This window comes from Vanessa cardui, chromosome 18 (genome assembly GCF_905220365.1).
Source record: "Vanessa cardui chromosome 18, ilVanCard2.1, whole genome shotgun sequence".
Taxonomy (NCBI): Eukaryota; Metazoa; Arthropoda; class Insecta; order Lepidoptera; family Nymphalidae; genus Vanessa; species Vanessa cardui.
Window position 1 is genome coordinate 304,626 of NC_061140.1, and position 17,042 is coordinate 321,667.

At 31.0% G+C, this 17,042-nt stretch overlaps 1 protein-coding gene across 3 annotated transcripts in view; it reads left to right on the forward strand.

Moving 5' to 3' along the window:
* Window positions 1-17,042, forward strand: part of LOC124537230 (protein prickle-like) — a 321,460-nt gene that overhangs the window by 169,952 nt on the left and 134,466 nt on the right. For 2 of the 3 annotated variants that reach the window (XM_047114001.1, XM_047114000.1), the window contains exon 2: window positions 4,068-4,883. The exons of the other annotated variant lie outside the window; for it this stretch is intronic. In XM_047114001.1, coding sequence (XP_046969957.1) covers window positions 4,096-4,883 — 788 coding nt within the window. In that variant the 5' untranslated portion in view covers window positions 4,068-4,095. The remainder of the gene's footprint in view (window positions 1-4,067; window positions 4,884-17,042) is intronic. 3 annotated transcript variants of the gene reach the window in all.

Here is a 17,042-nt window from a genome sequence, read left to right on the forward strand (position 1 = left end):
TATGGTCCTAAAACTTTTAACCGCGTACATTATTTTATGTGTCTAAATACAATTAACTGAAATAAAATTAATGGGTACGATTCCTATTATTTTTCAGTATCAAATATTTTTATATAAATTTTAGAAACGTCTTCTATATTCCAAATAACAGTCACTCATCTCATAGTTACAAGGTACCATAAATTCAATTTAGAATTTGAATGAAATTAAAGTATGGCGACGTCAAATGGGTCACTTAGCTCGCTTAGCATTAGAGTCATACATATAATTACTACATATATTCAAATATCTTCTTATATATAATAAAGCATTAAATCCAAATTAAATACAATTTACATACTTTTTTCAATATAATATTGTATATGCGGAAAATCAACTTTCATCTAAACGATTTAAATGGAATTTTGAGCAAGAAAAACGTAGACTGCATTTATATATGAGTATTTTAATGGGACAGCATAACCACACGAGCTACAAGCTGGTCGATACGTAATAGCTACGTCAATTATAATAAATTATTTTGAACATAGTCTACACACGTATGCTCATCAATATGCAATGCGCGAGGGTAGCCACCAGCCACCAGGGCGAGCCACCTCGCAGGGCGGGATGCTAATCAAACAAGCGCTTATTTAACATATTAATACTCTGTCAACTAAATGGAGATCAATTATTAACGGCAATATTTATCGCTCGTAATAGCTATCATGTCGTTAACAAATTAGAGTTCAACGAAAACTCGGCTGTTTGATAAATCGATTTTTCAGGCAAGGATCGAACACAAGAATTAATTCTCAAACTTGCCTATGATTTATTCGTAATAACATGAAATTAAATTGAATTTATATTATAATATTTTGATTGCATTATCACCACCACGTGATTAAACAAAACAAAAATAATACCGGTGTGGTTTAACGATTACTTACCATAACAAAGACAAAACATACATACATAAATACGTTTCAAAATACGTCCGCAAAGTGTTCAACTTTAAATGAATATCGATACTGTTAAAATCAATCTTAAGTAATAAATGTCCAAAAACATTGAAAGAGTATAAAAATCCTCGTTACGATACACGAACATCTTGGGTAATACAGGTTACCTTTAATAGTAAAGTTTGTAATATTTTTTACACCAACTTATTCGTTATATTCTTACTAATATTTAATATGACTGCCTTGTATAGCAATTAGTTGAGACCGTATCATCCACAGTCTTGGGTTCAAATTCTAGGTCGTCTCTATAAAAGATATTGGGTTGAAAACATTGTCTGTAGCTAGAAGTTGGGAAGTCGAGAAGTTTAAAGTATGTTTACTCCGACTCCTCGGAGAGTATGATTTCATTCCTCTTGTGTCGAATAATTTTGTTTGATCTCGAGAGTCAGAAAACAGAGAGTCTTTTTATCTACATCTTTGGGCTTTCTTATATATCCTGTATAGTTTAGTGGTTTATATTGAGATTGTCTTTACTGACGCTTTACTGAATTCTGAAACAGTACGGACATGAAAGCTAATTTGAATACTCAAGTCAAAAACATACTCTGAGTTGAGTGGGGTGCGTGCTTGCGTCGGGCTAGCGAGCGGTGGAAGCACGAACGTGCTCACTCATCCCTGACAAAGCGTAATGCATTTTTTAAATATACACCTCATTTAAGAAATTTCGTAATTCTTCGTGTCTAAAAAAATTTTTTTTTAGTTTACATGCTCATTGAGTAGTAGAAATTAATAATTATTAACTTCTTTACAATTTTCAAAAGACCATAAACATCAGCCATATTACATCCATATTGCTGCCATAACATCTTAAAATATAAAAAACATCACTTTTTTGTACGACCACGGTATAAATTTACTATAATTAAAACAAAAAAGGTTTCTAACATCCTCATACAAATTTCATTTAAAATTCATGCGTTACTTTTTTATTGCATTCAAAGTAATTGCGCTAGATTTGTATACCATAACAGCCCCAAGGGTCAGGATTCCTACAAGAAAACATCACATATACAACATTTTATTGTCAACTTAACCGGCTCTGTTATTAATACGGAGCAATATATGTGTCGTTAAAGGTATATGATAGCTATGCAGGACGTAAGCTAGCGTATCGGACCTGGTTTCGCCCGCGGCCACCTGCTGCTTGTTTTTTATCGATAATTGATTCTTAATGGACTGCGCCCGTGGAACGTGACTCGGCCTGCCTTTATATGAAATAACACCACAGATTTGATTTCCATGAAATAAAACCGAGCAATGTGTTGAAGGGATTAACAAAAAACGTGTCAAAATTATTATGAAATTAAACATGATAGCAATCATAATATTTTAACTAAATAAATATTAAACATTTAATTTTTGTTCTTTATACAGATTTCTACACAACCGCATATATCGTACACGTATAGTACACAAGTTTATGTAAAAAATGCTGCATTTAATAAATCCCTTACTCTCGCAAGCCTAGTGACGGCCGGATAAAGATCATCCAAATGTTTTTAAAGACAAGAGTTTAAATATTGCCCAATTCTAGACTAAGCTGTTATTAAAAATGTTACTACGAATAAATCCAATTATTTGTTTAATCTATTTGTGGTTTCAACCCGGGACCTCAGAATCTGCAAGTCTATCGAACCAACGAAGTAGATATGACGAGTCTTGATAAGAAATAAAGATTACATGAAAAACCTTCATATACTCCATTAAAAATACAAAAAACTAATCCTCAAGAATCGTTGTCAATGTTCTCATAAAGAACGGATAAGTTTTCAAGATACGATAAAATCGTAAGATGAAAGATAAAATCAAAGCAATTATCGCCATTCAGTGTGTTTTATACGATCGGTTTAACTCTTACTTAATGTTTTTTTCGCAATAAACTGTTATGTTAAAAGTTCGAGACTAATCCTGTTTTATGGCAAAGGTATTACAAGTGTTAAATATAAATTCGAAACAATAATTACAAAACTCAATCTCAAAATGACTTGAAAAGATTCTATATTTATTTCTTATCATGATCTATAATGCGTACTAAAAACATCAATAACTTGTAAAGTAGGGCTTAATCAATAATAATAGTTTTTGTGTTGTTTCTTTCTCAGATTAATTTGTACGGATTCGATATCATTGCCTTGTAACGTACATAATATATTGACAAATTAAAATTAATCCACAAATGCAATGCCATGTGCGAAGAAAAATTTTATAAAATTGTTATTATATTTATAAAATAACTTAAGATTAATTACAGACATTGACAAATGAGCTTTCTCTGCTTCCGATCAATCAATATACGGCGTCTCAAACAAATATAAATGCAAATTAAGCCAACAAACACTTTAAGTCGTCCTTAACTATAAATGAAAGGTCTGACGTCATTTTTTATAAATGATTTATAGGAAAATTGAACTATTTCAAGGTTTAAATTAACCGGTAAATCACATAGCGGGAATGAGAAGGGAGACAATAAATAAAGGGAAGCGGCCGCAGGAGTGCGCGGAATTACGGGTAATGGGTAGTTCCAATCCGGTGAATAATGCAGGATGTGCCAGGGAATTATTAACCTTATGTCTAAGTGATAAGAAGGAATTGTTTTGTAAAATTCAGTCGTGAGGCTTCAGTAAAAGGTTCTAGGGCTTGGTTGTTACGCTGTGTATCGAAATATCTTGTATTAGAATGAGATTGAAAAATAACTTTCTGTAACACCTCTCGGGGTTATCGGCTTATGTAATATACAGTTAGTGAAGGAACGGAATTTATTTCAAGATTCACGAAAATATACACGCGAGAGTATTCGTAATTCCATATTGGAAGCATTTTATGTATTGTATATACCTGCTTATTTATAAAGTCCATAATTTAAAATTTCGTTCATAAATTCAAGAAGATAATTAGCTAATTGCTGCTTAACATACTATTACAAAAGAATGTCATAAGAACAATTATCTTATAATGCTTCATCTGCTTATATCGTTGTAAATTATTACTGTAAAAACACGAATTCAATTTGTCGTCCGATAATACCATACCATATACGCATCATTCCAAACGCAACCATCTTGACAGGTTTGGCGTTAAGTGAAAATAATAAAAAATGTCGACAACCGCGACGCGACATGTGAAATCATCAAACTCCGCTAATATACTGATGTGCAAACAATGGTGGAAAGTCTGCTGGATGTACGGCGACCAGGAGAAGTACTACAGGCAACTATATGGAAGGAGGAAAATCAACAATCCTACTCACATGTTCTTTGATGATACGAAACGCCAGGGTGCGCGAATAACCGAACTAACGGATGAGTTCTTCGAAGACACGTTATCTAACGAAATAGAACCTGCGCCAGACGAAAGAGCAGAAGCAAGAGCCTCGGACAACAAGGAATGGTTTGGCGCTGAATCTGAACCTATATACGGTTTCGATAAAACCTGGCAAAATGACCAAAGACGACAACCAATACATAATTATGACGATTTGAACGAATTCTTCGGTTCGAATCTTAGCAGTGACAGTATAAAAAACATGCTCAGTAACGGTCTTCCCTCTGACCCCAAAAACGAACTATTAGACTCAAACGAAGTTGTACATAAAAATGGTGATGTATTTGGAAAAACTTCCAAAACTGTTTGCAAGACTAAAAAGGGCGCGGTGGTTACCGAAGAGACAGACATATCTAGTGATGGTAAGACGATGGCCAGCTTAAGGTTTCAGCGGTCAACTGTGAAAACTGGACCGAATAAAGTGAAAGAGATTTTGCAACCTTTGAAAGAGGATGCGGTGCTGGACGAGTGTTCTAGGAAGAAATGCGTCGGGGACAAGTTGACAACGACCACGACGACGCTGGTGACTGTAACACAAACGATGGTGACGAGCTGTAATGAGTAAGTAATTTGAAATTAATCACGAATAAAATTATCATCAATAAATAATTAATATCAATTATTTAAATTTCAAAAACGAAGTCGATGAGTCACTCATATATTTGTCAAATTATTACATAAATGTTGATATGAACGAGAAATCCTACTACGGCAAATGTGATAATAATTTAACAGTTACGAGAACCTGAGCAGGTCTTATAGAACTTATGGCGACGTCTAATCGCTATATCACCCAGAATAGTATTACAGATCTATCGACACCTCGAATTATTGATGTCGTTTCAAGAATTACCGATTTACAAATAAACTAAGTTAGTAATAAATTATTACTTACTTTAATCTTTCTATAATACAAAAATGTTGTTAATGACATTCTGATATTATGTTCCAACAAATATCTAAGTTAGAACATACAAGTTAATAAAAGAGTCTATTGCTCTCAACTCCATAAATCAAAGAAATATAAATAAAACAATATTTTATACAAGGCTTTCAATACGTATTGTGAGGAATGCAACTCCCATAGAAAAGACTTCAACGTCAGCGCATCGTCTTGAAATGGCGTTGATGTTCGTTTTAAATAACTGACTAGTTTAGTTGTAGTGTGCCGATATAATAAATTGTATATATGTATTTTTTAATAAAATATATTTTTTTTTTATTGCGGACAACTTTGATCCATAAAACTTTAATGTATTTAATCAATCTAATCAATGTTTTATATAAAAAAACTGATTTATACTTTGTCTCTGTATAATTGAGCCTATCAAAATATTAGACACTGTCAACTATATACTTTTCATATGTATATATTTGAAAAATTACGTTAAGAGAAACCTTTAATAATTACTTTTCTTTACTTCAGCTAAATATTACTATTATTAATATTATTTATTTTATATAAATCCCAAATACCTGTATATAATAATGTAGGTCACATATTTACATGGTATATTTATATATAATATATGTATATTTGTATATACATATTAATCTTTGGCAGAACAACGCGCCGCGCTGACCAATGCAAAAAATAATAATAAAAGCAACATGGCCGCGGGCGGGCACCCGACGATGCTATCGCCTCGCTACTGTTTACAACCTTCATTACATTTTTATAGAAGCCTTTCTTTTGTTTCTTACATAACATTAAACATGTCTTGTTCTTGTACTCGTTATTGATTAAAAAACTCAACAACGTCAAAACTTACGTGCGTTTTTCTCAATACAATTTTAGTTCGTTTGCATTATTTAAGGCAAAGTTTAAAGTATTCATATTTTAATGCCCATTATAATGCCTCAGAAACATTAACGTTTCTGTTTTTTATTAAAATTTCCAAGCTAAATTAATATTTATATATATATAAAAATAAGAGAAGGCCCATTAAAATAATAAGCAGTCATATTAATATATATTAATAAAATAATATCTTAATATAAAAAGTCAAATTTTACTATATCCACATAATAGACAATCAAATTATACTTTCATAAACGCCTCTCAACAATTATCTGTATTTAGTTAATTATTAAAACCGACTCATGGTACGAACAAAATTACTTATAGTTTAATTATTAGATCAGTTAACATTTTAGTTAAAAATAGCAACTAATTAATATTATTTTGATTAATATTAAAATATTCAAAGCGTTAAACTAATGTCTTTGAACTCGTGACCAACTGAACAGTTTACGTAGAGAAATTTTAAATTATAGTACATTAAACAAATGTATGGAACAATAATTGAAAACATATTCTTACTCGATTCATGATTGCACAATGATATATTGGTATAAAGTGTGAAACACAAATATTTATATCGAGACGCATAGAATAATAAAATCCTCTAAACTGGCGTATCGTAACGGGTTATAAAACCAGATCCACAAATGTTTTTGCAAATGTTCGCTCGTATTTGTATCTATTGATAGCTTATTTTCTATACAAGTCTGCCCAAATTAGTCTGTGTCGATTTTGGACGCAAGATTTCTACTAATATGTAGTATCCGTTAAAAATAAAAATATACTTTATTCAAGTAGGCTTAGCAAAGATTTTTTTTTCTATAACCTATATTACGTGAAGCTACCACCGGTTCGGAATGCAGATTATACCGAGAAGAACTAGCAACAAACTCACTAGTTACTCTTTATAACATTTAAAAATACTAACTAATGTCAGTTAATTACTATTAATTTTTGTTGTTTTAGTAGTTAGTCTTCGGTTGGACTTTTACTAAACAATCATCTTTATAAGAAGTTTGTGTATATATATTTTATTTATGATAAGTACTAGCAAATGAACATTAAAAAATAATTTAAATATTCTTTACATTTTTGTCATCCATTGTTAATTATGTATGTTATCATGAAAGTAGAAATAATCACTCAAAGACACATGGTCGCTCCCCATTTATATACAATAACTTAAAAATTTTGAAAGTTATATTTTATCGTTAAATATTTCATTTATGACTACCACATGCTGTCTTTCTCTACGTTGTAAATTAAATAAATGCTAGACGTGATTTAAATCAATTTTATTTATTAACGATCAATGGGAAATGGTATAATAATTAATCGAGAATTCAAATTTAGGTTGCATTTTACATACTGGGTCGACTCCAATTAATCAATTAATACAGGTTAAACTTAGAAGCAAAATATTTTAACTTCTACGAGGCAAAAGTAACCTTAGCGCAGCACCTTATTAATTTCACCTAGAAAAAATTCTAGATACGTTATAAAAATAAAAAGCGTACACCTCACATTAAAAGAAATACATATATGTAGAAAATGTGTATAATATCAATCTTTGTGACTTTTGACCTTAGTTAAAAGCAGTCTCGTCCACACTACCATATAGGTTTGAGACCAGTTTTAGGTTTTAAAAATTTGTCCAAGTTTATAGCCGGGTATGTGGATTTCCCAATAAATAATTTTGACTATGATGACTGTACTACTTATATTTTAATGTAACGTTAAATTGGAATATACAGTATTTGTATAAGCGCCAAATGTTCGACTAAACAAGTGACATTTGTCCTACCTAACTGGTAAGATTGTTCTACATCAAAACTACTTTTATACAATTTATCAGTTCAGTAGTATATAATTCAGAAATAACTATCACGAGGAATGTTTAAGACATCAACATCAGTCAACAGTCCATAAAAAATAAGATCTGTATTAAATATAATTTGCATTTAAAACCAATGATCATATATTTTTTGAAATATAGGACAGTAAGTCAATAGGCCTTCGAACGAGCCTTTCATTTTAAATATATGAAATTTAAATTAACTTTACGAGCATTTTTGGTTCAAATCTGTCAATTTATATACTATTGTTAGATCGTAATGTCATCTTTCTGGACCTCCTTAGAAAGCAATTTATGACATATGTACATATCATACAAGAGATTATAACGTTACATTTTAATTTCGTTTGTGTATACATATACTACAACAATGCACTTGTTATATTTCGAATAAATCGATATTTCTTGTGTAGACAGAATTTACTATCCAAACCGGTAGCTTTAAATATAATTCAAAGGTAATTTTAAAATAATAAATAACTTTTAATGTGTGATTTGATGATTCTACTTCAAAAAAGAATGTTTTTATTTGTTTTATATTTACTTAATTATCAATGTTGTTTCTCTCCTTACCTTTTAAAACCTACGTTTTAACTGAGTATTTTTATTATTGAATGTAAGCCTTCTACTTTGTTATATGATAATCAATCACTAAAAATATTATTGGTAATCATTATTTAATATTTCTTATTTATAATATTTACTATCCACTGTTTGTTTCTATAAAATAAAAAATAAAATAAAATGCGTTATACTCAACGCACGCTAGTTAATATTGGTAAGTATAAACAAGTGTTGCTGTCATTCAGATATCGAATGTAAATATATGTGTACCAATAACGGTATAAGGCTAATAAGGCTATTAGTAAATAAAAGTTACATCCTAAAATATGTAGGCGTATTATTTATTTAGTAACTGTTTGTATAAACTCGTTATTATAATATCTATTATTGAATTCTTCTCAGAATGTTTTATAGCAGGTTTAACACCGACTAACATCTGATTATAATTACAAACGAGATCTAAATTAAATGCAATTTACATAATATATTGCTTAGATCATTACATATTCGTCTTAGTTTTATTGTTAAAACAGCCTATAAAAATAAATATATTAATTAAATACAAGATATCCTCAATGTCGAATACTGATATAATATTACCACTATCATCACTACATAGTATAAAACAAAGTCGCTTTCTCTATCTCTAAGTCCCTATGTATGCGTAAATCTTTAAAACTACCCAACGGATTTTGATGTATTTTTTTAATACATAGAGTGATTCGAGAGGAAGGTTTTTGTATATATACGTAATGCATATGGACAATATAGTAAAGAAACACTCATAATTTTAGAAGATTAATATAATTTAAATAAACAAATTCGGTAGCACAATTAGTATCAACTATGCACCCGGGCGAAGCCGGGGCGGGACGCTACTTAATAATAATATATTGCGTTCTTGTAATAAGTTCAATGAATGAATTGCACTATAATGTATTCGCCTGTCGTATAAATATTACCGACTGCATTTTATTCCTGTTTTAATTAAGAAACTGTCATTTTAATAACGAGCTAATTGAGAGTAAAGTCGCGGGCGAATGCTTGTCTCGAATAAATCTTAGCGGAATAATAAATTATATGTCCCAGGCGCCTGCGAACATTCGATAAATTATAAGAAAATAATTTGTTCCGCGTCGACGAATGTATAATAAAGTTTTATTAATTCAGTTTCAATTAAATGTAATCGGAATCAACTGCCTTAATGCAATATTTGTATTAGCAGAGCTGAGTAATATTAAATTTTCATTATCTTTCGTTATTTGAATTTTGATTGATTAGATATCGTGAACATATTATTCTGTTGTTGTTGCTAGCTCACTCACTTTCAAACTGGAACACAACACCACTAAGTATGGTGGAAGAAAATTATATGAGTAGATGGTATCAAGCAGGCTAGCACAAAGACCTAGCACCGAAAATGCATTTCTTAAAAAAATCTTTTGGAGAGCCTTAATTATATATTGTTTATTAATATATATTTGTATTTTACTTATGTGAGGTTTTAAAAAGCGTAGTCAAACGAGAGTAGACGTAGGCGAAATAGATTAAAAACCTGTTCATTTATCTCAAAGGAGACTTTTGCCAAGCAATGGCATATTTACCCGCTATTACTGTCAGTATGCAGTATGTTCGCATTGTTAGTTATCCAGATGGACACGTTCCGAAGCCTACCAAAGAATCACATTGACAATAGATCGATAGATTCATAAAACGGAAATACTGACATACTTTGTTAAGATAAATATGTGGACGTATTGATCGTTTCTTTAGAATCGGTCGTTCATGCCCGTTCACACTTTCATAGCAAGATTTTTTTTTTGTCCCGTTCACAAGTAACTTATGTGTAATGAGTGCGAAAGAGATGGCTTTGTTGAATTTGACAGTAGCCCGTGAAGTTTCGTGTTTGCTCAGCTCTCGAAGCGACATTGACATATACTATTTGATGCTTGGCTCTGGAGTAACCACAAATTGAATATTCAAATTAAGGATAAATGGCTTCTGTTATTTTCTCTAGTTAGCTACACACTGAACTACCAACTACCAGACTACCGACACTGATAAAAATTTCGGTATATCAGTGATCAAAAGCATTATGATTAAGGTAGATAATAGTTGTATCACAATATTTAATGCGTGATATAAATCTTGAAGAAGAACTTCGCATGCCCAGTTCTGGCCCCTTCTCAGCATTCAAGAATCCTTTGGAATTATACACCATGTATTATACTAAAACAAACAACTATAAAACAATGGATATGCTTACCCCGCCTTAACGTTTTATATTGATATCTTATCCTAAATATCTCGGAATCGTGGTGACCGTGTTGAAAGCAGATGATATTCACTTCTGGTTATAACAAGTTTCAATGTTTTGATAGTGTTCGATTTATTAGGTTTGTGTAAAGAATAGTTATATCTTAGTCAACAACCAACGCGTACGCCTTCAATGAATTATTTAGTAATATTTACAGTATACAAAATAACCCTGTAGACTCTTTAAAGTAAAGTTATATTTAGTATCATTAATATCGACGTGATGAATTCATGTTGGAATAGAGCTGGAATAGTCTTTGATATTAATTATGGCTCTGCGAAAAAATGATGTGAAATTAAATTGGAAATAAATAAATTAGTGGAATAATGTTGCATTATAAATAAGACTTTCTTTTTTCTTTTTGTAATATACAATATAGATGAGTTACAGCAAACCGCATATTATAAGTAAATCTAAGGTTTATCACCATTTCTCCTTCATTTTAAATAGACTATAGGCATAGAAGTAGTAAGCTAACAACCGGAATACTATTAATGGTGTCGAAAACAATAATTTGTTGAGTATATTTTTTAATCGAATAAACTTTATCTAATACGAGATCAAATGCAAGCCAAGAATCGTGTGAACAAATTTAAGGGTAAATGTTCGTCAATTTGTGCTTATAAATATGTATGTCTGTGTATGTTCAATTGGTTCAGGTTCGAACACGGCGTGTTTGCATGCGCTAATTAACGTGCAAAATGCGCAGGCGCAGGCAATGCTGAATTATATGCGTGCTGGGTATTTTTCCTTTTCAAATACGTTTTTGTTTTATTTAAATTATTATAAACATGGTCCTTTTTGAGAATATTTAAAGGTCTTGATTTTTATATTTAACTTACTACCCGATATTACTTCTCACGACATAAAAATTTATGTCGTAGTACATATGTATATGACTATCGGTTTTCTCGACACATGTCAATAAACCTTATCTCGCAAAGTTGGTTTTATTTTTAGACACCTTAAACAATCATCGTGTTGTCTTTTTACACAACCCATAATTCATTATATAGGGAAACCTTCAATGTGAATTACTTCGTCCGTTGGTGAAAACCGTATGAGACCGACAGACGAGACAGGGAACTAATATAATATAATATAGCATAATAGTAATTGATTTGTTCCATAATTTAAAGCTCCTAAAGGTGCAGTGAATATGCAGCTCAATCAAATGTTTACTTTCCTGTTCAAATATATAATAACCATTTAAAATTATAAAAACAAATTTATTTACATTTATAGATAATTATTTCAATTTGAGTATTTATATAAGGCTGTTTAAATCATATTTATATCTTAACATCAATGCAGGCAATAAAACGGAACTATGTGCACTATAATATTGTCTCAAGGTTTAAGATTGTTAACTGTGAATGGAATAAGGATGTATTTTGGAAATATTATTTAAAGTTCACATTGAAAAGAAAACATATCCATTGTCCTGAGTCTAATCGCTTCTAATTTGCTAACAGCAATGACGTGCAATGAGAAAATACGCTAGGAAATAACTTGGTCATAGTTTATAACGATATGATTCCATTCGTTCATACTTTAGATAAGATAAATATAAAAAAGTAAAAGTAGTTTATTTATCCGTTTCTTTGACGAAAATGGACAGATAATATCGCTAAAACTTTTTAATATCAGTGTAGTAAATTAATTACGTAATTTCATAACTGTTACAAAATAGCAAATTCTCTCGGGTTTTGCTGCTACAGAATTATTTTCAAATTATATTTGTGCATGATGTAGATATAATTTGGAATAATGTATCATTCTATCAATGAAAAAAGTTTTAGAATTATATCGTTAGTTCCGGAATTAACTTATATACAAACAAACAAAGTTATATTTACAGTATGTATGTAATAATGTCTTAAATATATATACGTATATATATATATATATATATATATATATATATATATATATATGTGTGTAATTTAACACTATCAACAAGAAACTAACTCATGCCGTTCGTATAAAATGGTATAGATTGATATATAAGTTTCAGTTTTACCACAACGAGCAAGAAATTTTTCCCGCAGTGTCTAATTAGTGCATTCTCGGACAAATAGCGCACTTAACAATCATGAACATCGTAGTCGCGCTTAACAAACTCGCTCATTTGCTCTTTAGATACAAAACCGTTATAAGTGCACGACTTTATGAGATATTTACTGAATGCGGAACTCCGAAATGCTTCGAAAACATCCTGTATTATTTATTACTATATCATGTTTCAAAATGTTACTATGCCGTTTCCTTTTTTATATTTTATTCGCGTTTTGAGTGATCCCTTTTTAATGTTGTTCGACGTTTCGAAAGAGCTGCATCTGTCGTAGGCACGTGCTGGCGCTATGATAAAAAGTATTGGTTGCTGTCAAAATTCATGTGTATATATGAGTTATTTGTTTAAGAGCGACGCTATATAGAATTGATCACATTGAAAATTGGTAAACATATTATATATAAACAAAGAAAAGAGGTGTCTTAGTCGTTCAGTGAGAAGATTTAAGAGAAGATGAATTTAATTTGGCGTTTGTTAAACACACGTGTCCTACATACGAGTATGCTCTATTCCAAACATAAAACGAGGAAAGGCAAATAAACAACATATGACAGCAAATTGTAAGATATCATTAATCGAGAGATTGATTAATCTATGATATTCGCTATGGATTTACAAAATTATAGCATTTTGAACATTGACGAAACTGTTTTCGAGATTTTGTAAATAAAATTAAAGTGAGAATGAGTAGTTAAGTGTAATAGCATATTCTGAATAAAGATCTATTAATCATAGGTTCTTTGTAGTGCTCAATGTAGCTGAGCTATAAGCTAATCGCATGAATTAATTAAATTTAAGGTTAGTTTATTTTTATTCATACTTCAACTTGATTAGGCTATATTTACATATATTTAAGTTGTGATCTTATTAGACGTAAAAGTTACCGAAAATAATAAAATAAAGTATTTTATATAATAAAAAAAATAATAATAAAATATAGTACTCATATAAATACACGTCATAATGTACAAATTAATACTATTCAAGTTTTAACACAATTACAAATTCACAGAAGCAAAATTAACGGTACAAAATAAAACGCAACAATGAAAACCGGTTAAAATAAGCACTAGTTTTATAGATGGAAAAAATAAGTTCGTTTTATAGTCCAACAATGTTGCCATGCTCGGCGTTATAAACTGCTCGTATCAGTCATTACATTGAACTACCGGCCATATTACTAGGTAGGCTTTAATTATATCTATATATTAATCGCCTTTTACGTTGAAATATAACTGCTTTTTGTTAAAACACATAAATCAACTTTAATATTTTTTATTTGGTAACATTATAGGAAAGCATAGAAAAATAATGATTTACCTGTATACTAAAATTATTGATGCAATTTTGTTTAAGGCGAATTTAATGATAAGGTTCTATGTAAGTAAAGTAGAAGGTGAAACTGAAGGCCTGTAGTACCACTCACAATAAACGCTCCCAACAAGTGGCAATGTTCTGTGTCATTATGTCGCAGCGTGAACTATGAGTGAGCCAGTGTACTTACAGGAACAAGAGCTAACAAGTTTCATCTAGTTTGCAAGCTACATTTTATTTTTTGTGTCATAAGTAGGTAGACTAACAAATAGACTACATGATGGTATGTGGTCACCACTGCTAATAATAGTACGCGAGATATATTAATCATTCCTCGTTCCACTAATACTTATCTTGGGAACTAAGCTAATACATTGTGCCTCTAGTTACACTGACTAACTTACCCTGCAAACCGGAACTCAACAAATTTAAGTATCGCTCTTTGGTGAAAGAATATGATATGAGTGGGTGCTACCTCCCAGACAGGCTTGTACAAAGCCCCAACTCCAAGTCACTATACCAACAGACTGCGACAATATTATGTAATGTCAATACTTCTCATAATATTTTCTGAGTATGCCTTATCCTTTATATTATGAACCACATTTGTTTGAAATAGATTAGAAGCGTATAAATATTAACCCAGGGACAACAATAAAAATATACTTTATTCTGGATACATTTGAAGGAATATCATTATTAACGCGACTTTCATTTTTATCATTATACATATTTGTATTTTGCGTCGGTGTATCATGATGTGTAAACAAATCCACCATACATGGTAACTTATAAATCACCAAACCCTAATCTATGGTAGAAATAAAAATAACTGTTTTAGAACATCAAAATGACGCTTATCAAATATATATCGGATTTGAATCGGAGCGCTGTCGGCGCGGGAGCGTGTCGGTCACGGCTCGTGCCGCGCAAGGTCACTATACTTTTTAGTTATCCTTACCGTTCCATTACATCTATGAATGGGACTAGTAAATTAGTCCAAAAATGTGTTTTATATACATCTTATTGATAACTTCACAGAAAAAACATTCCACTACATTTAAACATTTTTAATGAAAATTTCATTGGTAAAAGTTGTAACGTAATCACTCATGTACGAATAAGTTCAAAAAATTGTGCTTAAAGGAACAAATATATCCAATAGTACATTTACCTTTGCCGTGACCGAGTTTGAAAAAGTTTAACTTTAACTGACAGTTTGAGAAAATACTTATTGTAATACACTGTAAGAGTATCAATATTTATAACAACGCTTGATGCATACGAGTAAAATTCAAACAAGACGATACCTCCTCATTCTCTGGATGAAAGTTGCAATATCTAAAAAAGAGTTATTTCTTAGGGAACATGTATGTCGCGAAAAAGTGACCATGCTAAACTCCAAGTCATTCAGACCTATAGTTTAAGAGATTTTTTGATAAGTTAGTAGTATAATACTTAAATATACAGATTTCGACGACCTTCGTGCTCGAGTAGTATGTACACCGGTTTTCATGGGTACGCCACTCCGAGGTCCCGGGTTCGATTCCCGGTCGAGTCGATGTAGAAAAAGTTAATTAGTTTTCGATATTTTCTTTGGTCTGTGTCTTTGTGGTACCGTAGTTACTTCTGATTTTCCATAACACAAGAGCTTTAGCTACTTACATTAGGATCGGAATAATGTATGTGATGTTGTCCAATATTTATTAAAAAAGATTTATATACAGCTGTTATTGTTGACACATCGGTGATCGGACATAGGAAATCATTCGTTTGGCTTCGTTGCTGAGTGTTGCTTCCTATTGTAAGGGAATGTGATACCGGAGTGCGGTCAGTTCGCTGCTGTAGAAAGCGGAATTACCGGAATTGACAACGTAGGGTGAAAATGCAATCATATTTACATATTCACTTCGGAAAACATAATTATCGTCTTTATTAATATTCTTTATACGCAAATTAATTTCATTACACGATTCTTCCTCGCGAGCCTTATCTCTGCAAATCAAATCAATTTTATTCAAGTAAACTTCACAATGAAGCGTTTTTGCACTTTTCTATATCATTTTGTTTTGGCCGTGTGTATAACCCACAGAGCACAGGCGTTTTGTTTTTTATTCAAAGGTACACATTAGTATTAGAAATACATTCAAACACCTACAAACATTTGTTGATAAATTTATTCTTTTTAATAATATATTTCTTTCTTTATTTCAGGTGAGTGTCCGTTGGTGTATCGTGAGAATATTGTATGTATACATCAGTGTTTATATGATAAGTGGAAGTCACATCACTATGCATAACGTAAATCTAAATTAAAACGTACTTTATTAGAGTAAGCTTTTATAAATTCTTTTGAATCGGCAAATTTACAGAATTATATTTAAAATACCAATTTTGGAATGTAGATTCTACCAAAAATAACCGGCAAGTAACTCAGTAGTTACTCGTTAAACATAAGAAACCCTGCTATAAATCGAATAGAAAATATATTGTATGTTGAAATATTATACAATATATATAATTTCTGGTTTCATGAAATGCACGCCAATGTTTATAACACGCGATATTGATATTGTAAGAACTCACTACAGGTTTACCTGTACAGCTTTTAGCAGCTGGTGACAGCTTACTATCGGCATTTTGTAAGGAATATTTTTGGACTCTGTAAATTTAAAAGATCTTAGTTTTAAATTCGTTGAACTCGGCTCGACTTTTTTATCGAGGATACTATCTCAACCAGAAATGTCAAATTAAAATTTATAATGCTCTGAACTAATGCATTCTTAGATTTA